The sequence below is a fragment of the Felis catus genome, chromosome X (genome assembly GCF_018350175.1).
Source record: "Felis catus isolate Fca126 chromosome X, F.catus_Fca126_mat1.0, whole genome shotgun sequence".
NCBI lineage: Eukaryota > Metazoa > Chordata > Mammalia > Carnivora > Felidae > Felis > Felis catus.
In genome coordinates this window covers 16,289,161-16,316,499 of record NC_058386.1, presented here as the reverse complement: position 1 = coordinate 16,316,499, position 27,339 = coordinate 16,289,161, and the positions used below count along the sequence as shown (strand labels likewise).

General features: G+C 38.9%; 1 protein-coding gene across 1 annotated transcript; it reads left to right on the top strand.

The window, feature by feature from the left end:
* The first annotated feature begins 3,109 nt into the window (after positions 1–3,109).
* Positions 3,110–25,829, top strand: EIF1AX (eukaryotic translation initiation factor 1A X-linked). Its single transcript, XM_004000333.6, has 7 exons — positions 3,110–3,361; positions 9,782–9,865; positions 12,651–12,754; positions 13,820–13,870; positions 16,981–17,062; positions 19,691–19,782; positions 21,975–25,829. The coding sequence occupies exons 1-7, from the start codon at positions 3,346–3,348 to the stop codon at positions 21,978–21,980; spliced, it is 435 nt and encodes a 144-aa protein (XP_004000382.1). The 5' UTR covers positions 3,110–3,345; the 3' UTR covers positions 21,981–25,829.
* The last annotated feature ends 1,510 nt before the right edge of the window (positions 25,830–27,339 follow it).

Below are 27,339 nucleotides of genomic sequence, written 5' to 3'. Positions count from 1 at the left end.
ATAAAGTTCACCCATTTAAAGAGTATAATTTATTGTTTTTTAATATTTTTACAGAGTTGTGTAACCATTATCATAATGTAATTTTGGAACATTCTCATCATGTCACAAAGAAACCTTATACCCTAGTCCAAGGCAATTGCAGTAGTATCCTGCATGGTGTATTTCTTCCCTTGCCCCTCTACAGTCTGTTCTTCTTTTTTGTTAATGTTTTATTTATTTTTGAGAGAGAGAGACAAAGCATGAGCAGGGGAGGGGCAGAGAGACAGGAGACATACAATCCGAAGCAAGCTCCAGGCTCTGAGCTGTCAGCACAGAGCCCAACAAGAGGCTTGAACCCACAAGCCATGAGATCATGACCTGAGCTGAAGTCTAACTGACTGATCCACCCAGGCACCCCTATAGTCTGTTCTTAGTAAAGAAGCTGAAATGATCTGTTCAAAACCTACTGAGGATTATAACAAGTGATCTGGTCTCCTTCCCGCTCTGATTTCATCTGCCCCAACTCCCCCTGGCTTACTGTGTTCTAGCCACACTGGCCTTCTTGAATATGCCAAACATGCTCCTACTCAGGGTCTTTGTCCTCTGCTCAGTACCTGTTTCCCCCTATGATGTCCCTATGTCTAACCTCTTTTCAAGTGATTCTGATGATTAGTCAAATGTGGGAACCATCCTATAATGGAAAAATGAAGCCTGATTTTTTTCTCTCCTTTGGGGTTTTATACTGAGTAATTGGCAGGGACTTTTGGTTTTTAAATATTTGAACTTTCAGATACTTTGGAGTCTGATTCCTTACCATGTGCTAGGCACAACTGCTAAATTGATACATTATATCAATTTAATTCCCACAGCAACCCAATATGGTAAGTACTATTCCTATACCCAATTTACAGCTGAGACACTGAGACTTATAAATTGGTTAAGTAATTTGTCCATAGTCATAGAGTAATACATTGCTGCAAAGTTGCATTTGAACCTAGCTCTGACTTCAAAGCCCAAGTCCATAATCATTTGGCCTTGAAGCAAAATTTAAATAAATTTCATAGATATCCTTCATCCTCAATTGTGAATATTGCAAAATATTGCAAATGGAAAGAGAAACCCAGAACTTTAAGTGCCCATCGTCTTTTAGTTTCCCTGTAAGAAATGTATGTCATTGGTTTCTCATCCTCAGCTCTATTAGTATTTTGGGCTATGCTGTGTTTGGGGGTGGGGGGCCTGTACTGTGCACTGCAGGACGTTTACTAGCATTCCTGGCCTCTGTCCACTAGGTGCCAGCAGCAGCAGCATTCCCCAGTTGTGACAACTAGAAATACTTCAGACATTGTCAAATGTCCCCGGTATAGAACCACCGTTTTCAACAATTAGACTTCATTTCTCTGTCACTGAGGTATGTCCATTTCCCTAGAGAGAGAATGCTGAAACCCTAATGTTTGCAGAAAGGTGATTTATTTAGGGGTGCCTGGGTGGTTCAGTTGGTTAGGCATCCGACTTCGGCTCAGGTCATGATCTCATGGGTTGTGAGTTTGAGCCCTTCATCAGGCTCTGTGCTGACAGCTCGGTGCCTGGAGCCTGCTTCAGATTCTGTGTCTCCCTCTCTCTCTGCCCCTCCCCTGCTTGTTCTCTTTCTCACTCTCTCTCTCTCTCTCTCTCTCTTCCTCTCTCATAAAAATAAATAAACGTTAGAAATTTTTTTGAAATAAAGGTGATTTATTTGAAATAAATTTACTTTATTTTTTTAAGTTATTTATTTTGAGAGAGCACACGCACATAAGCAGGAGGGGGGGTGGGCAGCCAGAGAGAAGGAGAGAGAGAGAATCCTAAGCAGGCTTTCCACAGTCAGCACACAGAGCCCGATGTGGGGCTCAAGCTCATGACCTGGGCCAGAATCAAGAGTCAGATACTTAACCGACTGAGCCACCCAGGTGCCCCTAAAATAAGTTTATAGTGAAGCTATATGTCCCGCATAGTCAGCTGTATTAGTTGGCTGGGATTACTATAACAAAATACCACAAACTGAATATGCCTTAAACAGCAAAAACTTATTTTCTCACAGTGTTAGAGGCTAGATGTCTGAGATGAAGAGGTCTGCACTTTTGGTTTCTTCTGAGGCTCCTCTCCTTGGCTTGTTGACCTTCTCGTTCACATGGTGTTCCCCTCTGTGCCTGTGTCCTAATCTCCTCCTCTTCTTCTTTTTTTAAAGTTTGTTTATTTATTTATTTATTTATTTATTTATTTATTTATTTAGAGAGAGAGAGAGAGAGAGAGAGAGAGAGAGAGAGAATCCCAAGCAGGCTCCCCAGTGTCAGCTCAGAGCTTGAACCCATGAATAGCCAGACCACCCAGGTGCCCCTAATTTCCTTTTCTTATACAGACCCCAGTCAATATTGCATTCGGGCCCACCTTAATGAATTCATTTCAACTTAATTACCTCCTTAAAGACCCTACTTCCAAATAGTCACATTCTGAGGTGTTAGGGGCTAAGAATTCAACATATGAAATTTGGGAGGGCACATTTCAGCCCATAACACTGAGTTTGTCTTCTCCCCTCCCTCCCTTCTTGTGTATATTGAGCACCCAGTGTGTGGCAGACATTCTGCTAACTGGTGGGAATAGTAAGCAACAGATGTAGTCTCTGCCTACAGTGAGGTAGGGAAGACAGATATTTATAAAGTAATAACAAGTGTCATGCAGATATTATGCCTGGGTAATGGAAATGACAGGAAAGCCTTGCCCTTCCCCTCAGGCCCCAGACCTGGTCGGGCGGGTGAAAGGGCCAAGTTAAAACTAGCTGTGAGATTAGTTAATGAGTCAGCAGCTCAAACCCAGAGACACGGGTTTGTCACAAAGCAGCAGGGAGGTCTGATGTCAGCCAGCAGCGGGCGCTAACTGAATCCGTCCTTTACTATGACGCCTGGGCCCCGCCCACTCCCTCCGAGACTCCTTCTCCTCCCCGCTCATGGCCCCGCCCCCTGCGTGTTTCTGCGAACTACCGCGAACGCTTCAAAAGCGCGTCACCCTCCGCCCTAACAATGGGGGTCAGTCGGCCACGCCTGCGCCATAGGGCCGGAGAGGTGGGGGCGGGCCAGCCGGCGTTGGGAGGCGGGGAAAAGTGACGCAAGCAGTCGCGACGCCATTTGCTGCGGCTGAGCGTGGGCGCAGGCGGATCTCGGAAGAAGTCGGTTGCGAGACTCTCCCGCGCACGCGACCCGGCCTCGCTTGCCTGTTTGGTACCGCGCGGTCCCACGCGTCGCCCTTGGGGCCCCTCGGAAGAGTCGCTGCTGCCGCCGCCACCACCACCACCACTCGGATAGGAGTCGGAAACGCCGGGAGGCCGCCGTCACCGCCATGCCCAAGAATAAAGGTAATGCTGCCTTGGACCCCGGGACCACGACTCCGGTCGGCCTGGTCCTGTCCGCGGCGCCCCGTATTGCCCAGGCCGCAGTGACCTTACACTCCTCTCTGCCTGCAGGCGGCTGGACGATCCACACGCGGTTTGGGGCTTGGGAAAGGAGCTGAGAAGTTACTCTTGTGTACCAGTTTGGTCACATTGGGGTGGAGCCGACGCCATTTTTGTAGGGCCTCCTGCGGGAGAATGTGGGCTTTTGCTCCCGATTCGCGCCAGAGTGACCGCGGCGCTTTATGGACTCGTGGGGAGACCTCTCCCGGGCGGCCAGGGTTTCACAAATGGGAGCCTTTGGCCTCCCTGGGCAACGAGAGTTAAGCCCTGGAAGCAGTTCTTAACTTTGAAAGAGTAATGCCTGCTTTAGTGATCAGGTACTCCTGCATGGGTTTCTTAATGAATAGTTGAGTGTTTTTGAGACTACTCCCTCTCCCTTTTTCACAGTGAATGAAACCTTAATGCGTATTTACATATTTAGGGTTCATGTCTAGAGATCTACTCTTCCCCATCCCTTTACGGCGTTTACCTTTTTTTGGGGGGGGGGAACACTTTCATATTTAACCAGGTTTTCTTATTTTTGCTTCAGATCTTGTATATATTGTATTAGGAGTAAAGACCTTTAAGTTTTCTCCATTCTGAGGCTAAACGTCCACAAATTATCAGTCTTGAAGATGTTTATTTGGAATTTCCAAAATGGAAGGCCTAATCTACCTAAAAGTGGAAGAGTCTTAAAGAAATTATCCCCTTTTTTAGACTTCAGGAGACTTCTGTCTTTTTAAGTATCTTTATAATTTCTCCAAGGAAATTGTGCCAGTAGAAACAGGGAAATCATTGTGTTTCCCTCAGGAGAGGAGCGTATTACACAACCCACGGGAAGTTTCCTTTGGTTATTAATCCTTCAGACCCTTGCCTGGACCCAGGCCTACTTCTGTTCTCTTTTCTACTTCACAGACGGCTCCAGGGATTCTACCTGATTTCCTCTTTGTCTCTGTGGCTACTCATTTTATCCCTTGGGGTACTTGCTTGCAGTTCTGTGCAAGATTTGGTGTGGTTATCTCAAAATGTAGCTTGCAGACCCTTTTTGTAGCATTTTACTGTTAATTTTTCTGGGGTAACCTGTCTAATGTCTTATTTCCTCTTAGATGGTAATTGGATCACCTCAGTAAGTATCTTATTCTCCCTTTTATTTCTAGTGAGGAGGCTTCCAATTCCCTCACTAGATTGTAAGCTATAATAGACAGTAATGGTATCTGTCTTAATCACATTGAATTGCTAGCACTTGACACTTAGTAGATGCTCAATAAATACTTGTTGGATTAAGTCACCTTCCTTTTGTTGACTTCACTCTCGGATGAATAATAATAGGTTCTACGGGAACAGGACTTCTGCATTAAACTTATACATTAAATCACATCTAATTCACTAGCCTCCTTTAAAGTTGTATTCCATTACATGGCAGTAAAATAGAGAGGGGAGTGATCAGGGTATGGTTAGTTCTGATGAATTGGCAAGCAATAGATCATTCTTTATAAATAATATTTGAAGCGTACGAGAAATATAACAATATGGTGAACACCTGGGAATCCATTATTCTGAACTTGAGAAATTAAAACACAGGATCAGTTAAAACCCTTTGTCTCTTCCCCTGTCTTCCTGTTTCTGGAGGTAACCGCCTTTCTGAATTTGGTGTTTATCATTCCATTACATGTAAAACCAATCTGTTACCTTAGAGGAACAGTGCTTTCCAAGACCCCTGGATTTTATAAGATGAGGTTTACTAATGTAGAAATAAATTCATGGGTTTTTTTGTTTGTTTGTTTGTTTTTCTTTATTGGAAGAGCCAGAAGTCTTCTGAATACAATCTTGGTGGTGATTTCACAAGGATATAAATTGCCATGAACTGTGTGTTGAATGAGTTTTGCTTTGGACTGATTGTTACCAGCTTATTTCCTCTAGAATCATCTAGATTCTTTTAGCTTATTACCTCAGAAAAAAAGGGTATCCTTTGGTCCACTCATGACGACCATTTGGGGTAAGGTGCTCCCACACTTTGAGGAAGTTACTGCCTTTAATTTTAAAATTGCCCCTCCTTTAGGAATGTATAGACTACCCTTGACGGATTCATTCAAAGAATTGCCCAGCTCTGTATATAATAACTCAGTAAACAAAGCCAGTAAGATCCTTGCCCTAAAGGAGCTTTCACTCTAGTTTGAAGATCTGGCTTGAATGATTAATGGCTTGAAGCCAGAGATAACTTTACTCTTCCTAGGAAAGCAGTTTGGGTTTCCCTGAAGAATGCCTCACATACTGAACTCTAAGGACTCTGGGTGGGTCAGGATATAGAGGTCCACCTGACAATAGCACAAAGCATTATGAGACTGCCCCTAGGACTCATTAAGTGCACTGGATTCTAGAAGTTAATGTATCTGTCTTTGCAGTGGCCAGGTGCACATTCATTATTTTGTTTGGACTATGAACCTTTTGCTGCTTCCAGGTTCTTTCCATGAGTTCTTTAGTATCACTACCACTTACAGCCTTTCTCCTACCTTTTGAAAATGGCCATCAATGTGGTTTAGTAGGTTCTGGAACGGGAACAAAATGCTGTGGAGAGAGACCCTAATATGAGGGTCAGGAACAAAAAGATCAGGTTTGAGTCTCTTCACCCACACACCCTGAAATAATAAATGAGTTAATTGTCTGATCTTCAGTGAACTCCCTGGTAAACTGGGGATAAATGTTATTACTTCATAGGGTGATTATGACAAGTAAATGGGTGACTTTATCATATAGTGGTTAAGAGTATAGTTAAGTGGGGACATACTGCTCACTTCAAATCCCAGATCTCACTTCATGTGATATCGCCTTGGATAAGTCACTTAACCTTTCGAAGACTATCATCTCTTGTGAAATAAAGACAAAATAGTACCTGTCTCATAGGCATAGTTTGGGCATAGTAACTTAAGGGTAAGTTACTGGGACAGTGAGAAATCTGCTTGGATTGAAGTATAAGATAGTGGAAGGGAAGTATTGAGAGGTAGGCTGGCTTGTTTATAGGTTGAGAGATTTATGTTCCGTAAGGTGATCATGTTACCACTAACAGAAACGGGAGTGTTGATTAAGGACCAGCTTTGTAAAGAAAAAATGAGTTTTGAATAAAATCTTGAGCTTGAGATGACAGTAGCCCATTCACTGGACCCATTGTAAATATGAAACCAATGCTTAGTTGAAGTAGAGGGCTGAGATACAAAATTAGCATAGAAGTGATAGGTAAGAGAAAATTTAATTTCCTTAGAAAGTGGGTTACCAGATGGTGGGACTTTGGAATTAATGAAGCTCCAGAGGAATAGGCATAATGTGGGGTGGGGGCTGGTAAAGATCCAGAATAGTGCAAGTGGTGGCGCACCTGGGTGGCTCAGTTGGTTTAGCATCCGACTCTTGATTTCGGCTCAGGTCATGATCTCACAGTTCATGGGTTTGAGCCCCAGGTGAGCCCCATGGAGCCTGCTTGGGATTGTCTCTTTCTCTCTCAAAATATATAAACTTTTAAAATAGTGCAAGTGGCCCTCTAAGAAAAAGAGAGAGTCGGGAAATGATCGGTATTATCATTGAAAGTATGAAAAACAAAGGGAGAGGGAGAATTACGGGTTTTTTTTTAAGGATATCAGGAGATAGAAGAATCTAGAATTCTAAATGGTAGAAGCAAGGTGGAGGTGTTTACATCTTCTGTTCTAACTCCCTCATTTTACGTAGTCTGAGATCCTGAGAAGTTTTTTGTGAAAGCTCCATTCATCCTTTGCTTTTCCCTCCCTCTACATCTGGTCATAATTCTCTTGTTTCCATCTCAGAAATATTGTTCCTGTTTGTCTCTTCTTTATGGCTAGGTTAGGCCTGCTTCTTGGTACCTGTAATAAGGACAGTAACCTTTTACCAGTTTTCCCACCTAAAGGATCATATACCTCTGCTTTTGGTTGAAGTATTTTTTTTTTTTAATTTTTGAATAGTAAATACATTCGCAATTCAAATTTCAAAATGTGAAAAGTGCAGTCTCTTTCTAGAACATGTCCTGTTGCCAAACAGTTCTTCTCATGGGCGGTCATTGTTAAGTTTTTTGCATATGCCTTTCCAGAAGTATTTTATGTATATACAAGCAAATATGAATATGCATTTTTCTTTTTTTACACCAGTGGTAGCCATCTACTCTTCTTCACCTTGTATTCATTTTTAAATTTACATTTTGAAGAATTTTGAATATATACATATGTACAAAAGTATACTAGTATAATATACATTTAGGTAGTTACCTCCTGGCCCCAGACACAATTCACAACTAAACTTGCACCAGCACCATCCACACCAAATCAGGATCCAGATTTGGTCTACACCTTGCTATTGGTAGATAATGTCTTTTAAGTCTGTTAAAAAATCTTTAAGTTCCCCATCTATCTGATTCTCCCCCCTCTTCCCCATAAGGTATCTAGTGAGGAAAACAAATTGTCTTCCTTTGCCCCCACTGTCTGGATTTTGCTGATTTCATCCCTGTTTTAGAGAGTGTGCTTGCTTGAAAGCAAGGGAGAGAGGCAGAGAAGAGAGAATCTTAAGCAGGCTTCATGCTCAGCACGATCCCACAATCTTAGTGATGAAATTTGAAGTGGGGTTCATGAGCATACGGCTAAGAAAGAATTCTTCAGATGTCTTTGTGCAAAAAGGTGATTTTATTATAACACGGGGGACAGGATCCGTGGGCAGAAAGAGCTGTGCTGGGATTGTGAGGAGCGACTGATGATACACTTTTAAGTTTGTGGAGGCAGTGGGCGGGGGGATAGAGATAGTTTCTAAGGAATTTCTGTATGCTGAAAGCAGAGTCTTATAGAACCCTGAAGGTTTAGCTATTGTCAAGATAAGGTTGCATTTAGTTTTGGGTTTTTTTTTTTTTAATGTTTGTTTATTTTTGAGAGAGAAAGACAGAGTGTGACTTGGGAAGGGGCAGAGAGAGAGGAAGACACAGAATTCGAAGCAGGCTCAGTCTCTGAGCTGTTTGCACAGAGCCCTGTGTAGGGCTTTAACCTATGAACCTGGAGATCATGATCTGAGCCGAAGTTGGATGCTAATCAGACGCTCAACTGAGCCATTCAGGCGCTCCAGTTGCTTTGGGTGTTTCATATCATGTAAACATTTATCGACATTAAGGCAGCCATAAACTCCTTGTGGAATGTTACATGCTGCAGGTCTCTGGTATCTATCAGAGTGGGCTGTAAGCTGTAAGGGGATTTAATTTAAACTACATTTTTCTTGCCTTTGTTTCCCTCATCACTGGTATCATGACCTGAGCCAAAATCAAGAGTTGATGCTCAACTGACTGAGCCACCCAGATGCCCCTGTTTTTTAATGGACTTTGTTTTTAGAGCAGTTTTACATTTGTAGAGAAATGAACAGAAAGTAGAATTCTCATATTCCCCCCCCAGCATGTTGTTAACATGAGCCAGTATATGTATTAGTAGGATCTGGCCTTTGATTTCTCCCAACCAGCCCAGCCAAGTCCATAGATTACATTAACATTAAGGTTCATTCTTTATGCTGTATATTGCCTGAGTTTTGGCATATGTATAGTGACATGTATCCACCATTACACTATCATACAGAATAATAATTTCACTGCCCTGAAAACATTTCATTGTGTAGATGTACCGCAGTTTATCCATTTGCCTACTGAAGGACATCTTGGTTGCTTCCAAGTTCAGGCAGTAGTAACTTGCTTTTTTAACTTCAAATACTTGGCTCATTGAATCTTTGCTACAGCTATAAGGTAGAATTCAAATTCTGAAGGTAGCCAGAGTTGTTCTCCCTCCACAACAAAATCAGTATATCCCATTCCAGGAGCTGTAACTTGACCCCCTCGCCTCCAGTCATCCTAATTGAACTCAGACCTTTCGTGGGGAAGTCTGGTAAAAGGGGTGGGGGACTGTTTATTTATTTATTTAGAAATCTATCAGTAACTCATTATAATATCTCCCACCCTGGCCTTTGTGGGCACCTGTGGGAGGGGTTCATTGAGCAGTGTGCTCAACCAGTGGTCATTATGATCTAGGAATTTTGGTCATTGAATGCAGATGTTCTCAGGGATCTATGTACTTTTATATAATATCTGCTTGCAGTTTGTAGTTTATGACAGAAATAACCGAAAAGGAATTTCCAAGAAGGGTAGGGGAGTAATGCTATGTGTGTGTTTAGTATGATCGGAAATTGTAAATTTAATATGATTGTGTGACCACATTAAGTGAATTTTTAAATGTAAGTGATTTTTTAAAAGCGTGTTGTGAGTCATTTAGTTTCTTTCCTATTTTGCAAATAATTAATGTCTTTTTCTTTCTTTAAAACCATTAGGTAAAGGAGGTAAAAATAGACGCAGAGGTAAGAATGAGAATGAATCTGAAAAGAGAGAGCTGGTGTTTAAAGAAGATGGACAGGGTAAGCGTTTCTATAAGTGAGGGGTTTTTTTAGTAATAGTTTTCTTTTTTAAAATAGGGAATTTGCAGTTTGTAAACATAAAAGATATAACTTTGTAATCCTGAGCAATAAAATCATGTGTTCCTCTTTGTCCTCCATTTCTCACCACCCCCCCCCCCCCCACCTCCCTAGAGCCCTTCTTTTAGTAATCAATTCTTGGTATGCTCAGTGTGTGTTGATTGGTGGCATTTTGAAAAAAAAAAATTTTTTTTTAATGTTTATTTATTTTTGAGAGAGACAGAGACAGAATGCAAGTGGGTTAGGGGCAGAGAGAGGGAGACACAGAATCCAAAGGAGGCTCCAGGCTCCGAGCTGTCAGCACAGAGCCTGACCCGGAACTTGAACTCACAAGCTGTGAGATCATGACCTGAGCCGAAGTCCGACACTCAACAGACTGAGCCACCCAGGCACCCCTATTGGTAGCATTTTTATAAACCTCTAGGTTTCATTGTTTTGCAGGAATATTCATAACTAATAAAGAATTGTACAGTTCAAAAAGAACTAAGCCTCAAAAGCTATAGTTAACAATTCCATGATTTCGTAGATTTTTTTTTTTTCTTAAGTAGGCTCCATTCCCAGCATGGAGTCCCAACGCGGAGCTTAAATTCACAACCCTGAGATCAAGAGTCAGACACTTAACTGACTGGGCCACCCAGTAAATGGTGCTACATAGTATTTTCATTGGACAGTGGATTTTTAAGGGATGAGTTAGAGGCCTTGGCCTCATTTCTCCAGTACTATTAGCATATAATTTCAGAAAACAATACAATAAAACCAAACAATTGACCTTTCCAAACTAAGATACGTAACACTGATTTCCCATATTTTTGAGCAATTTCTTTCTTTCTTTTTTTTTTTTTTTTTTTAATGTTTATTTATTTTGAGAGAGAGGAGAAAGCACGAGCCGGGGGAGGGGCAGAGAGAGGGAAAAGAGAGAATCCCAAGTAGGCTCCGTGTTGTCAGTTCAAAGCCCCATGCAGGGCTCAGTATCACAAACCATGACATCATTACCTGAGCCAAAATCAAGAGTCAGATGCTTAACCGACTGAGCCACCCAGGTGCCCCACAACCCTTGAGCAACTTCAAAAGCTGCTTCGGAAAAATTGCAGTATTAATGCAATGAACTCCCTTAAACCCTTCATGTGTGTGTATTTCCTGAACCATTTTAAAGTTAGTTGCAGGCTTCATGATACTTTTACCTTATTGTGTTTAAGTATATTCTCTTACATAATCACAATAGAATTATCACGCTCAGATAATTTAGCACGAATACATTATTAATCTATTTTTGAAGTTGACCAGTTATTGCAATAATTTCCAGCATATTTTAACAAAGAACTTTATTCGATTATCCTTTTATAGAACTTTGATGAATTTGTTCATGGCTGTGTATATATAAGCCACTAAAAATGAAACACGTATTATGGCTAAAAGACATTTCAGTTACTTAGCCTTTCTCATTCTTCCCTGCATTAATAGTTGATTTTACTGTGACCATCGCTTTTTCATTTTCCCCACTTTGGAAGACAGACTGCCTTTGAGTTGGCCTACCATGTTGAGGCTCTAGGTTCACTGTAGTCTGAGCAACTCACTTCAGCGTGTCAGCCCCACAGTTGAGCCTTTCAAAGTTAAGTCTCAGTGTATTTACAAATCGGTGGATATTCTCTGTGGGAGTCAGTCTTATGCACAACTTGAGTAAGCTCAGGGTTCTGAAGCAATACCCTCCCTTGCCCCCTAGTCAAGGCCCCTTTGCAAGCTAATGAATGCTCATCATCCCCTCAGTTTTCCAAGTGGCAGTAAAACTGCGTGACTTCCTGGGTTTCCTTTTGGGAAGGTTTTGATTAAAAGTTTGGCATTTTGCCTAAGTATCTTTCTGGCTTCACAAAAACTTTAGAATAATCCCTAATAATGAAATCTAATTTCACAAAGACATTACTAACGTTAAAGCTACTTTTTATGTGTCACATATACCAAAAATTATGTTGGGATTAGCTTCTGAAGGTTTTGAGGGAAAGGAGATCCAAAATTGGGAGAGGATCCCAGTGTGAGAGATTGATGGGGTGTGATGTACATTTTGGGACAGGCCACCTTGATCTCCAAAAGTAAAGCATACAGTTAAGGGGTGCCTGGCTGGCTCAGTCCAAAGAACCTGTGACTCTTGATTTTGGTCATGAGTTTGAGGTCCATGTGGGATGTAGAGATTACTTAAATAAATAAAACTTTAAAAAGTAAAGCATACAGTTTAGAAGACCAGAGTCATTCTACTTACTCAAAATCAGTAGATAATTAAAGCATTTCTGATAGTAAAGACAGTTTACCATAGAAATGGCATTATGGAATCTAGATTCTGGTTCTGCCATTGGGTTGGTTTATCACTCCCTTGTATTTATTTTACTACACATTTATTCCTAACCAATATACCTATGTGTTCTAGTCATTTTTTTTTAATTTTTTTAATGTTTTATTTATTTTTGAGAGAGAGAGAGAGAGAACGGGAGCAGGGAAGGGGCAGAGAGGGAGGGAGACGCAGAATCCAAAGCAGGCTCCAGGCTCTGTTAGCACAGTGCCCAGCACAGAGCTTGAACCCACGGACTGTGAGATCATGACCTAAGCCAAAGTCGGACGCTCAACTGACTGAGCCACCCAGGTGCCCCTGTGTTCTTGTCCATTTTATGTGGATTTTTAAGTTGCTGTTGTATGAGAAGTTGAACAGTATCCCATACACTTTTCTTTTCTCTCCCCCAAGAATATGCTCAAGTAATCAAAATGTTGGGAAATGGACGATTAGAAGCCATGTGTTTTGATGGTGTAAAGAGGTTATGTCACATCAGAGGGAAATTGAGGAAAAAGGTAGGTGTGGAGATTTGTTTTACTTTAAAATTATGATCAATGGGGGGAAATGGCTCTATAGTTTTTATGGGTCAAGGACCTCATTTTTGTAAATTACTCAAAGATTTCAGTAGAACAGTGATATACTATGATAAATCAAAACAGCAAACTCCATGATGATAACTTTATACGGATTCCATTTAAAGACTCATTTATGTCACCTATGTTGTTAGGCCCAAAATGTTTAACCTGAACCTAGTCATGAAGAATCAATCAACAAATCCAAATTAAGGGAGACTGTAAAACAAATGTCCAGACCCTTACTACAAGGTTAGTGACCTTAAAGTTGGGGGAAATGGGCAGCAGCGGCAAGAGGGCTGAGGGTGAGAACTATTCCAGTTGAATGGAGATTAAAGAGACCTAATGGTTAAATGGGGTAGGTGGCCCATGTATGGATTCTGATTTGAGGGTGGGGGAAATCTTTGTAAAACATGTTAAGAAAATTTCAATATGAATTACATTAAGTGTTATGGTGATACTAAATTTCTGGAATTGTGATGCTGGATGGGCTTCCTTGGAAAGTAATGATTAATTTCCCATCATAGTGGGTGTTAAGGCCAATTTATTAGTCAAGTTGGGTAAAAGTCCCTCTGACTCTGATTTTATGGGTTATTTTAAGGAGGTTTGCCAGCTTTGTGTATGTGGGCTGGTGGAAGGAAGGGAGGGAAGGAGAAAAAAGCACATTTCTAACTTTATATTCTCACATATAATGGATAGATAACTAACCACCTGGAGTAATTCACTATTACAAATTACTAAATTTCTAATCATTCTTCTGGCATTAATGAACTCATTTAGTTAAATAAGATCATTGTGTGTGTGTGTGTGTGTTTTAACATTCCAAATTACAGATTTGAAACATGCTCACCTGCTTAATAAAGTTTTTTGGATTTTTTTTTTTTTCCTAATTCTGAATCTAGGTACTTCACCCACAGTTGGGTGAATAGTATTTTATGGAAAGACTGACCGAGTGTTGCTTTGATTCTATATTTTTAAATGTAACATACAGTGACTTTTCTTTCTTAGGTTTGGATAAATACCTCAGACATTATATTGGTTGGTCTCCGAGACTACCAGGTAAAAAATAATAATAATTTTTTTCATCATTCACTTGATTGTATTTATGAGCCATTAATTCTTAGAACTTAAGTCATGACTGTTTTTGCCCAGTTCCACCTCTTCATGCTCTTGACTGTTGTGTTGACAAACATTTCTTAAGGGCTAGTTATGTTTTCAGTATTGTGCCTAGTACACTAGTCATCATGGTTCCCAAATGGCCAGTCTCTGGAGTCCACATTTTCACTGTGGAAAAAATAATAGGCAGTGTGAATTTTCCATCAAGCTATAAATGGTCCTTTTTCCCTTTTTGATATTTAAAAAGTTCCCTTTATTGGAATGAATGATGTTATATAGTTGTGGTGTTGTTCGTGTTCTTATTTGTTAAAGTAAAAATGTAATCTTAGGGTGGGCCTCACATGCCAGTTTTTCTTTTCTTTCTTTTTTTTTTTTTAATGCGTACATACTGAAATCAAAATATGGAAACTGCTGCTGTAGTGTATATAGCTGAATGAGTCAAACTCCCATCCCCAAAAATACTTATGGCTTGGTAGTGAAGAGAATAAGGCACACAAGTAATTATAGTACAAACCATGATAGAAGTGTGTGCTCTAAATTTGGATGAGCACTTAGGAGAGAAAATGATAGTTGCCCTTCATGATCTCAACCTGGAGACTGCTCATTGTGGGTCTGTGCAATCCATTTGGTTTCCACCTGTTAGAACTCATCACCATGTGTTTAATCATGTTGTGAGTGATGTTTCTATTCTTATAACCTTGATCGTACTTTAATTTTTTTAAATATATATTCCAGAATAAAGAATTAAAATCTTTATTATAAATCAGTGGTTCTCAACCGTGAGTGAATTTGTTTCCTCCGGGGAACATTTGGCACTGCCTGGAGACATTTCTTGTTACAACTTGCTGGCCAAGGGGAGGGAGACAGTACTCTTGGCATATAGTAGGTAGAGACAGGGGTGATGCTAAACATCCTCCATTGCACAGAACAGCCCCTACAACAAAGAATTATCCAGCCTAAAATATCAATAGTGCTGAGGTTGGAAAATCCTGCTTTAATTAATACCATTTTTTTTTTTTTTTACATATTTAAAAAGATTTTTTTAATGTTTATTTGTTTTGAGAGCAAGAGAGCACATGTGCATGCTAGCAGGGAAGGGGCAGAAAGAGAATCCCAAGTAGGCTGTGCGCTATTAGCACAGAACCTAATACGGGGCTCGATCCCACAAACTGTGAGATCTCAACCTGAGCCGAAATCAAGAGACACTTATCCAACTGAGCCACCCAAGCACCCCAGTTAATACCATTTTAATGTCCATTTTCTTTTGATTTTAAAATAACCCCAGAAGTAGGAAGAATAATTCTCTCTTTGACAGATGAGGAAACCAAGGTTCAGAAAGATGTAACATTCTGACTATAAAATGACAGTCAAGACCAACTTTTCTGATTCTTAATCTCCCACAAGCCACCTGTCTGCCCCTGCCACTTAAAAGGGTGGTCGGGGAACCAGTAGCATCAGTGGCTTTTGGGAACTTGTTAGAAATGCAGGGTTTTAGACCCCACCCCAGTCCTCCTAAATCAGAATATGCCTTTTAACAATTTCCCTCTGAGCTTCTATACACAGCTGAAGAAGTGCTGGTTTGAATCACACTGCCCTTGCATCACTGATCATTTTTGTAGCCATTTGGACCTACTTTTAGGTTCAAAGAACTTTTAGAAGTTGAAATAATAAACATGAACACTTTTTCCTTAACTAAGATTCTTTTCAAATGGGAAAGTGTGAACATTCTAAGGCAGTAGGTGTTTGTCATAGACTCTAGGTCTAAAGTTCTCTTTTAGACTAGCAAAAGAGCAGACGCAGGATTAAAACAAGAGATGGCTAATGTCCGCGAAAAAGACAAGAGCCCCAAATAAGGGTCCTTGCCCCATATTTATTTAGATCATAAGGCTTGCAAACGTGATGGGCATGTACAAGGAGACAAAAAAACTAGGAACATTAACTTGACGTGAGGGGGAAAGGGGATTTTGAAGATATACAATGTTTGGGGTTTGGGGTCAATACAAAACAAAATCCAGGCACAGGGCAGATGGGTAGATGGTTGTTAACAGCAGACAGGAGGCGCCTCCGCACCTGTTTATCTTTGCTGGCCTAGGGGATGAGAAGGAAGGGGAATAACCTCAGGGTTAACAAGACACCTTTTCTTTTTGTTAACCATCTCAGCTCTGGGCTGCTTTGCCTGAGGTGCAGCTGTCCACAGTTCAATTCACCAATTTACCTAACCTGGCCCTATTCTATGAAAGCAGTTTTCTGCTATAGTACTCAATTTGGGGTGCTTTCACCCTAAATATCTTGTTATTCCTATGTATTGGGCACCTTTGCACCGTTTCTATTTCAGGCCTTTGCCTCTTTCTATTTTGGGGGGCTCAGCACCCCCTCCCTGTTTTGTGGACCTTTGCACCCCCCCTATTCTTGGAGTGCCAATCTGGTTTACCCAAACTCGGGTGTGAGCATTTTATTGACTTTCTATTTCTTTATGCCTTATTAACCCATTGGTGTAAGCCCGGGGGATTCCTAAGCTTGTCCCCCGCAGGTGTTAATATATTTGCACCAGAAACACTTGAAGAGCTTTAGAAAATACAAATTCTTGAGCTTCATTCCACATCTACTAATCTGTTTTCTGGAGATGTAAAAGCTCCACTGGAGATTCTAATTAGTTCATATTCTAAGAACCATTGATTCAAGGAAAGGTATATTAATTTCCTTAGGTCATTACAACAGTCTCAGTTTTTTAATTAGCCTGTTTAATCATCCTGTAAAAAGATTGGGTTGGCACAGTTCTGCATGTTTTTTAGAGGGTAGGAGAAAGGTATTATTTTATATTTTTGTTTTAATACTTGATTAAAATTTTAATTCCAGTATAATTAATAATATAGTCATTCAGCAATTCCATACATGATCCTGTGCTCTTCACAACAAGTGCCCTGGGGAGGAGGAAACTGAAATGTGAAAAAAGTTTATAAAGATGTGAGATTTAATTTTTTATCCAGTTTGAAAGTAATTTATGAAATAATATTTTGGCATAATCAGTTCTAAAAGTTACTTGTCTCTTTCAGGATAATAAAGCTGATGTAATCTTAAAATACAATGCAGATGAAGCTAGAAGTCTAAAGGCGTATGGCGAGCTTCCAGAGCATGGTAATGTCTGAGTTTTATTAACTTGTCATATGGTGTTAGTATTTGGTGTTACTAGGTGAAGAAATTTTGTTAGAATTTTGTGGATTTTGCATATTACTTCAGTGCTTGCATGATTTAAGTATGCATGCTTATACTTCATAATACTGGATACATTAAGAAAAAAAGTAACTTATATCCCTAATAACTACACTCCCGGTGTAGACTTCATGAACTCTGAACGTTTGCATAATACCAATCCAAAGAATAATACTGTTACAGTATTTATTTCACAATAACCTTCTCAAGAGATTGTTAGTATTCATCTACTTTAAATACGAAGCAGTGATTGTAATTAGCTACTGTTGTTGATTTTTACAAAGTCAGTTTTCAGTTCTTATCCTAGGTATCATAGGATTCCATTGGATTTTTTAAAACCAACATTGTCACCAATAAAAAGTTACGCATTCTCATGTGGGAAACTTGAACAAAAATAAGTCCCTCATAACCCCACCAAAGGGGCAGTGTACTTTACATACTATATTGTAAGGCTACATTTTTCACTTGGTGTTTTTGTTTCGTTGTGTGTTGTTTTTTGTGTTTGTTTTATCTCTGTTGGAGATTATTAGAAAAACAATATGATTTTACTTAAGCATGAAAATTCTGCTGAAATTTTATACTTGACATTTTCAATCTAGTATGTCTGGGAATAGGACTAGCATGTCCTGGTTCATTTTCTTGCTTAGGGGTAATCATGATTTGACTAAATTTTCTGATTGGTGAATCTGTTTGGTGAGTGGTAAATTGTTAGCCTGTGCTCTGACCTTTTTTTTGAAGCATAGTTGTAAGTTGTAATGGCTTTAGAATTTGTGTGACTGAAGCCTGCCTTACTAAAAATACCTTTGTAAAATAAATAGTCGGGACTACATCAAACTAAAAAGCTTTGCATGGCAATGGAAACCAACAAAACAAAGAGACAACCTATTGAATGGGAGAAGATACTTGCAAATGATACGTCTCATAAAGGGTTAATATCCAAAATACATAAAGAACTTCTACCATTTAACACCCCAAACACCCCCCAAATAATCCATTAAAAATGGGCAGAGGAACTGAATAAACACTTTATTTCTTCAATAACTTTTTTTTTCTGAATAAACACTTTACACAGAAGGCGTACAAATGGCCAATAGACATGAAAGGATGCTCAGCCTCACTTATCAGGGAAATGCAAATCAAAACCACAATGAGATATCCCCTCATACCAGTCAGGGTGGCTAGTATCAAAAAGACAAAATAACAAGTGTTGGCGAAGATGGGGAGAAAAAGGAACTTTTGTGCAGCGTTGGAATGTGAAAATTAAATGAACAAACAAGGGAAACAGACTCCTAAATATAGAGAACAAACTAGTGGTTGCTGGGGGGTTGGGGGAATAGGCGAAATAGGTGAAGAGGATTAAGAAGTACAAACTTCTAGTTCTAAAGTAAGATGAAAAGTAGCATAGGGAATATAGTCAATTATGTAATAACTTTGGTGACAGAACATAACTATACTTGTGGTGAGCATACCATAGTGTATATAATTGCCAAATCAACTGTGTTGTGCACTTGAAACTAATACATTTGTCAAGTATTAAATTAGAAAAGAAATTTTAACATTTATTTTGAGAAAGAAAACAGAGGAGGGGCAGAGAGGAGGAGAGAATCTGACATGGGACTTGAGTTCACAAACCATGAGATCATGAGCTGAGCTGAAATTGAGTCAGACGCTTACTGACTGAGCCACCCAAGTGCCCCTGAATTGGATTTTTTTTTTAACGTTTGCTTATTTTTGAGAGAGTGGACGAGCAAGCGGGGGAGGGGAAGAGAGAAACCCAAGCAGGCTCCGCACTGTCAGCATGGAGCCCTCTGTGGGCTCGATCTCATAAACTGTGACAGTATGACTTGAGCTGAAATCAAGAGCCGGATGCTTAACTGACTGCGCCACACAGGTGCCCCCTGAATTAAAAATACCTTTGTTAGAGGTGCCTAGGTGGCTCAGTTGGCTGAGTGTCCAACTCTTAATCTTGGCTTAGGTCTTGGTCTCACAGGCGTGAGTTCGAGCCCTGCATTGGGCTCCGCACTGGGCATAAAGCTGACTTAAAAAAAAAATCTCTGCAAACAAAATTAGAACTCATACTTTCCATCTTGGCTTAGCAGTGACCTTGAGATTTTGTTGTATAAAATTCTATATAGTAGGGCTGTTAGGTAGAAGTTAGGAGGATCTTTCTTATAACAAAACTTAAAATTTAAGTTGGACTCCTAAGAGTCTCTTTTCATAATTCAACAGACCACTTCTTTTTCCTGTTTTTTTTTTTTTTAATTTTTTTTAGTGTTTATTTATTTTTGGGAGAGAGAGAGCATGAGCGGGGGAGGGGCAGAGAGAGAGAGGGAGACACACAATCCAAAGCACGCTCCAGGCTCTGAGCTGTCAGCACAGAGCCCGATGTGGGACTCAAACCCACAAGCTGTGAGAGATCATGACCTGAGCCGAAGTTGGACGCTCAACTGACTGAGCCACCTAGGCGCCCCAGCAGACCACTTCTTTTAGTGGACAGTTACTCATTTTAATATCATCTTGGTTATATGAGTGTATTTGTTATTGTTTCTTTAGCTAAAATCAATGAAACGGATACATTTGGTCCTGGAGATGATGACGAAATTCAGTTCGATGACATTGGAGACGATGATGAAGACATTGATGATGTAAGTAGATGCACCTTACATTTTTCAACTTTTGTTTCTGAATTATCTACAGAGAAACTAGCTCTTTGTCCTATCTTTGTTTAATCTAAGAATGTTGAATACTTAGGATATATTTCAAGATTTGTCCATGAATTAAAATGCTCATTATTTATCAGACAGTTAGTCAAACTGTTTATACTTTGAGGATTCTTATAATCTTTTTCACCATTTCTTCTAGAAAAGATCAGTATCTTCTTTGGCAACCTGAATGCTAGGCATTGCAGTCATAACTTGTTTGAGTGTTTAAAGAGATAGCTATTATGAAATTTAGGAGACAGTTGAAAGAAATACAAGATCTTCTCAAAGAAACATGCCTACTCAATTGAAATACTAGTACGTTAAAAGAAGAATCTTGTTTGAACAGCTTGATATGAAGCGTTGGAATTACAACATATATTAAAAGTCTTGTTAAAATTGAGACCATTTGTCAGTACACTATTTTATCCGTTGGATATGCACTGTTGGCAAACTCTTGGTTTGGAGTTGGTGTATTTGAGGAGAATGTACTGTTTTGCTAACAGTAAAAGTTAGTTGCTGACTAAGACTGCAACAGAATTACCAGAGCCTTTCAGAACTACAAAGGCTGGTCTTGGGGAAGTCTGAGTTAGGCATCACAAGTGGTACCCACTAGCAAGATTCTGTAATTAACATTTTCCTATAGTTGATTTATCCCATATCTCTTATCTTTATTTGTCCATCAATCTCTCTTATATTTTGATGCGTCTTCAGACCATTACGAATGCTCGTGGTGAATTAAAATTTGAGTACATATCTTCAATGTGTATATGTGTTTATGAATTTTTATATAAATACATCATACTTTTTTTCAATGTTCTTCCCTTTGGAGATCCTGAGCCAGAGAATTCTAGTGACTAAATTGTTAATGATACTTTGATAGTAGATTTAATTATTATATTATTTATTATTTAATGATTATTATTGATTTATTGATATTATTATTTAATGATTATATACAAGAACCTGACATGGAATTGTGTTGTAAATTAAGGGGTGATATAAACATTTTTAGAGCTGGGGTAGAAGGCATTTTTGGAAATTAACCTAAGCAGAGAACACATTTGAATATGAAACCACATACACAGAGGTGTTAGGATGAGGATCTAGTAAACAAGGTTAAGACTTTCTAAGAAAAAAATTTCTGAATCTATGCCAGTGATTCCTTGGAACTGGACTCTGTAGTCCGGCAGGGAAAGAGATGCTAAAGACAGTGGATACTAAAGGAATTGGAGTTTCCCTGAACCATTTGCAAAGGCAAGGGTTGCCTTTTTTATCACCTGAGAACCCTGTTTTTCCAAGACATTTCTCCAGATGGTATATAGGTATGCTAGCCTTCTTTCCTATAACCAGATTGAGAGAATTTGCTAACTGTCACACTTGTACCTTTCTTAAAGAAATAACATTCCTAGGGGTGCCTGGGTGGCTGAGTCTTTTAAGCTCCTGACTTCATCTCAGGTCATGATCCCATGGTTTGTAGGTTCAAGCCCCGCATCAGGCTCTGCACTGACAGCTCAGAGCCTGGAGCCTGCTTCAGATTCTGTGTTTCCCTCTCTCTCTCTCTCTGCCCCTTCCCCGCTCACGCTGTCTCTCAAAAATAAATAAACATTAAAATAAAGAAATAGTACTCCTGCATATCTGCTCCCCCCCAGAATAAAAAAAATCTCTCATCACCAGCACAAAAGAGAGACACTAAACTTTATTAAGAATATTATTAAAAATATTTTGTATACGGGGTGCCTGGGTGGCTCAGTTGGTTAAGCATCTGACTTAACTCAGGTCATGATCTCGCAGTTTGTGGGTTCGAGCCCCACGTCGGGCTCGGTGCTGACAGCTCAGAGCCTGGAGCCTGCTTCACATTCTCTCTCTCTCTCTCTCTCTCTGTCCCTACCCTGCTCACACTCTGTATCAAAAATAAATACACATTTAAAAAAAATTTTTTTAAAAACATCTTGTATAGCATAACATTCTGAAGGAAGTTGTAAAGATTTACTGGCAGCAAACTATAATTGAGAAAAACTTGGTGTAGAGAATTTCCTCTTCAAAGATATCCTTAGGGGGTGCAGGGCTCCCTTATGTGGTAGACTTCTGGAATATAAGAATTCTTTCATTTGATCTGATGTTCTTTTCCCTTCCAGATCTAAATTGAATTCAACATTTTACATTCCAATTTCTCTGAGGATTGTTCCAACAATTTGGATTTTGGCTGTGACCTGTTAAAGAAGATTAAAATTTATTAGCATGAGTGCAATTTGTTAAGGCAGACTGATTTGTTTCTAAGGTATTTCTTGAAAAACCGGTAATGCCGAATTCTCTTACATGAAATGTTAAGCCCCCTTTGTTCTTTTGATGTATTGGAGCTTATAGGTAAAAGACCACATCTACTATTTTTTAAAAAGAGGAGAAAAATGCATTACTGCCTTTCCTACTTTGACCACTTGCAGTTAGTAAATGAATGTTCCAAATAAACCATTTACCGTACATTCATTATGGATCATGATTAAGCCCTAACTTTGACTAGCCTGTTGACCGTACATTGACTTTCTGTATATTCCAGTTACTTAGATGTTCCCTTGAGATTTTGATACAATTTAAAAGAGACAGAAATCTGCATTTGAATTAAAAAATGATCAGGTCAGTTTTTCATATTTAAGTAGCATGTGGCTATTTTTGTACTAATTTTGATATCACTTATGTTCTTTCATAACCTTATTTTGCCACTATAAACATATCAACAAAAAAGCATTTACAAAATGCAGGTTTTAGGACCTGGGTTTTAATAGCAGTTTTTAATTTGTAAGGTTAGTAGTTACAGGAATCAAACAGTAGGTGGCACCTAGTCATCTTAACATTGAAATACTGCTATAGTTGTCCATTTTTTTTTCTTACTATGCTTAGGAAATTTCCCGAACAAGAAAAGATTGTTTTGATCATGTGCATGTATGTAGAAAATTTTTAAAGAACAAAATTATTGTTAAAAGCGTCATTTTATTTCAGAAGTCATATACATAAGCTGCAATTTTGAGTGCTTTGTAAACACTTAAAGTATGTATAAATGAAAATTTAATTTCCTAACAACTGTATAATTAAGCTTTTTTCAAACCATCCCTAAGCTGGTAAAAAAAAAAAAAAAAGGGAGCGAATAACAATTTATTGAAAAGATGGTTTCTCATTTCTGAATGGAAGAGCTACAGCTGAGAAATACAATAAAGACAATGTCATGCTGCAGAGTATATTATACCCTTACTTTGTGTTTAGGATGTATTTTATTGTGTGTAAAGATTTGTTTTGCTTGTATATTATTGGGAATTTGGATTTTCTCTTATTTAGTTTTTTTGTTCTCAACTTGACTAAGATGAAATTAAGGGCTGGGCTATTTATTGGCTAGCTACATTGAAATCTTCTGCAACTTCACGAGAAGAGATCCATCATTTAGGCTGTGAAACGTTTATTCTCCTGGTCTCCAGAGATGTTTTCAATGATGAAAAGTTCTACCAAGGGAGAGAAACCTTCATGTGGCTTCAAAAAAATAAGCGTATCTTCTCCAATCTCATGCTTATTCCTAAGTGTGCAAGCACTGGAATCAAAATCTGAGGTACTAGAAAACATTAAATCAAAGAATAGAAATGAGTGGATAGTTGCGATTCATGTTTCTTATTCTTTGGAGTTCTGAACACTTATCCAGATGGAATGCATCTGAGACCATGGGCTGGTTTTTAATACTTAAAGAAACTAGCCTTGAAGAATTGACTTAGTGATTGTCTTCATCAAAACCTAAACTTCCAAAGATATTTAGGCCTCTGTACAAAAAAGTGTTTTGCTAAATTTGTGGTATATATAGATCCTTCTGTGTTATTTTACCAAGAATGTAGTAACTCTGCCTCTGTGGTAGTTCATGGTAGGGATGGTACAACTCACATTTTTTCTGCTTACCTCCTCTAGCAAATATGATTTGTCTCAAGTTTCTTGAATTACAACTATGGCCCCCATTCATGTGTTTTTTTTAGTGATTTTTTTTTTCCTTGCCTAGGTAATAACAGTTCAATCTAGTGCCATTGCATCCTGGAAAATCTCATACCCTAATGATTATTAAGTGGTTGGTAAAAGTTGTAGGTCATATGCAACACTGCTTGGCAGAAGCGTTTTACTAATTTGTCTTTAATGTGATATTTGTATAGATTTACTGATTTATTTCAAATGAGGAATGGGAGTGGTCCTTAGTTTTTTAGCATCTGTGTGTATGTTGTTGAGTTTTTTTGTTTGGTTGGTTTTTGGTTTGTGTTTTGTGTTTTTTGGTTATACTCCTTGATTCCCATAACACAATGCTATAGGGTATGCCCTAAAAGAAAATAAAATGTTTGAAATCCAAGAATAATGATTCTTCCTGCTAAGAGGGTATTAGGTATTACTAATGAATTTTATGGGCTTGCATTTTTCATGCAGTGTTTATTCTACTTCCAGTTAGAGCACAAATAAGTTGTATTACTAAAATGGCTCAATAACCAAACCAAGCATTTGTGTGAAAAAAGATTTGCCAGGATTTAATTGCTTGACTGTTGAATCTTTTTTGAACATCCAGCCTCTTAAGAGGCCACCTTTTAAGGTGCCTGTGAACTATGCATGATGAAAACTCTTGTATTTTATTAAGGATTGGCCATTGGTTTACTCACCACATCTACAGAATAATCATGGCTGTGAATATAGTTGGTTACAAAACTTGTGACTTGTAGTTTAACTTAATCTCATGTATCTTGTGTAAATATTAAATTATAGGATGGTGAATAACATCTTTAGTAGATAGAAACTGCTGTCAGTATTGACTTCAGAGCAACTGAGTAATCAAATAGGTAAAAGCATGTTTGAAATAAAAATACCTAGGTGGATTTATACTTTATTTCTGTTGTTTACAGATTTTAAAACATACAATATTAACTATAACTTTACAGTTAAAGTGTCAGAATGAAAGTGAGTTCTTTATGTTTACCTGTCATAATGATTAAAAAGATTTGTGTTGGTAGGAAATGCTTAGATCTTTATCCTGCTTAGCAAGAAGAAGTTTCATTTATACTGTTTGGACTCCCATGAACTTTTACACACCATGTTGTGTTGTTGATTTACCTTAAACTGTCATTTTTTTTTTTTTATCCTTATTTCTTCCTACTCAGAAAAGGACAAAATCTTAAGTCTCACTACAAATGCATTAAGACACAAGCTTCTTAGGTACAGAGAGAACCAAGGAATTTGGAGAGTATTGGACTGGGTCCTCTCTTCCCCCCCAGCTGCCAGGTATTTAGGCATTGTGATGGAGAGTGAAGAGCTTGGGCCTTGGGGTCAGGAGGCCTTTTCCCCCACCCTTCACGTTGCCCTTTACCTGCAAGTGACCATGGGCACCTTCTCTCACTTGTAGGAGTTTCAGGCTCCTCACCTGTAAGATTGGGATGATAAGAAGAGTACCGGCAGAATTGGTGGAAGGGTTGATTATGTGTCCATATGTGTAATGCACCTAGAGCAGTGTCTGCCGCTTTTCACTTGGTATCCAGGACCGTATAAAATTGAACATGCATGTCTTTATATTTTCTATTTGTCATTTCTTTCGCTTGCAGTCTTTGGTTACTATAATAAAAAAAAAAACTTGTAGAATATATATATATATGTGCATATATATATATATTCATGTCAATACAATATTTAAAATAATTGTTACCATCATTTAATTCAGCATAAGGCTAACAGATAGGAAGTCTCTAAATTGCTTAAAGATGTTTTTGCAAAATACCAACTACTCTATATTTCTTCATTGAAAGTTTATAGCTATTGATAGCTCTGGTCATATTTTATTCTTAAGTCTAATGAGTTCTTTTACTATGTAGATTCATGACAGCTAATTAGTACTGACTGATTAAAAGGTTTACTTTCCGGTCATTTGGAATTATGTAAAAACAATTGGACGCAAACTAATGCAATTAGAAAATAAAATATGAAATAACTTTCAATAGTATGCAATTGCTTCTTTTTGAACGGTTTATGACTTTTTTTTTGTTTTTAAGTTTACGTGTTTCTTTTGAGAGAGTAGAGAATGTGAGCGGCGGAGGGGCAGAAAGAAATCCAAGCAGATTCCACATTGTCTTTGCAGAGCTGAACTTGGGGGCTCTATCTCATGAACCATGAGGTCATGACCTGAGAGGAAATCAAGAGCAGGATGCTTAACCCACTGAGCCCCCCAAGCGCCCCTGTTAATGACTTTTTTTTTTTAAGGAAATTCAATTTTTAAAATTTTTTATGTGTTTATTTTTTGAGAGTGAGTGAGTGCATGAGTGGGGGAGGGGCAAAGAGAGAGGGAGACACAGAGTTTGAAGCAAGCTCCAGGCTCTGAGCTGTCAGCACTGAGCCTCACATGGGGCTCGAAGCCACAAACTGTGAGATCATGACCTGAGTGAAGTTGAAGGCTTAACCACCTGAGCCACCCAGGCGCCCCTATGACTTTCTCTAAACTATTTAAAGTTACATTCATGAAGATTCTTTTCTGAAAACCAACTGTGATATGAGAATAATGTATACTTTGTATTTTATTTTTGTGTTTTTGGCTGTTAAAACGTTCAGACTAACAATGGGGTTGCATTTTGTGTGAGTTTGTTAACCTGTGCAGAAGATGTTTTCAAAAGGTAGATCAGTCATCCAGAATCACCTCAAATTGCCAAAATCACATTCAACAGGTTGGACCTTATTTTGTACTCTGCAGACACTTGGGTGAAACAGATATCCTCTGGTGAACTTGCTCACTTCCCCCCGCCCCCCACCTGCTCACTTTTTAAAAACTGGTCACTTCTGTTCCAATCCAGGTTTTGTCCGATTCACAACTTGATAACGGCAGATCAAAAAGTGGGGACAAAATCTGAGTAAAGTCCCATTGCTGATCCCCTGGAGAGTCAGGTATTGAAATATAGTTGGGTTTTTGCAAATTTAATAAAAATCCATGCATATTTATGACTTAAAATACTTTAGAAATCTAAGAATAATTGGAATTTTGTTAACTTGAAAAAGTATAGAAACGCAGTCTTTTTAAAAAGCCAATTTTACTTAAGAGTGCCCCTGAGAAGCGGTAAAAATTATTAATTTCATTGAATCCAGCCCTAGAGTACATGTCTTTATTTTATTTTTTTAATTTTTTTAATGTTTGTTTATTTTTGAGAGAGAGAGTGTGAGTAGGGGAGGGGCAGAGAGAGACAGGGAGACACAGAATCTGAAGCAGGCTCCAGGCTCTGAGCTGTCAGCACAGAACCCGACGCGGGACTTGAACTCACAAACTGTGAGATCATGACCTGAGCTGAAGTCGGACGCTTAACCAACTGAACCACCCAAGTGCCCCAGAGTACATGCGTTTTTAATATTGCACGTGACAAAGTAGGAAATGCTACATAAAGCACTTCTGCATACTGTGAATGAAGTGTAACCATTGTCTCAAGGAAAAATACTTGGGTGATTGAGTTGTAAGCTGAATTGTCC

What these genes read in the sequence shown, in the direction of transcription:
- EIF1AX (XM_004000333.6), top strand. An exon ending in GAGGGAAATTGAGGAAAAAG is followed by an intron (nt 12,755 to 13,819) that starts GTAGGTGTGGAG and finishes TTTCTTTCTTAG; the next exon opens with GTTTGGATAAATACCTCAGA. An exon ending in TTGGTCTCCGAGACTACCAG is followed by an intron (nt 13,871 to 16,980) that starts GTAAAAAATAAT and finishes TGTCTCTTTCAG; the next exon opens with GATAATAAAGCTGATGTAAT.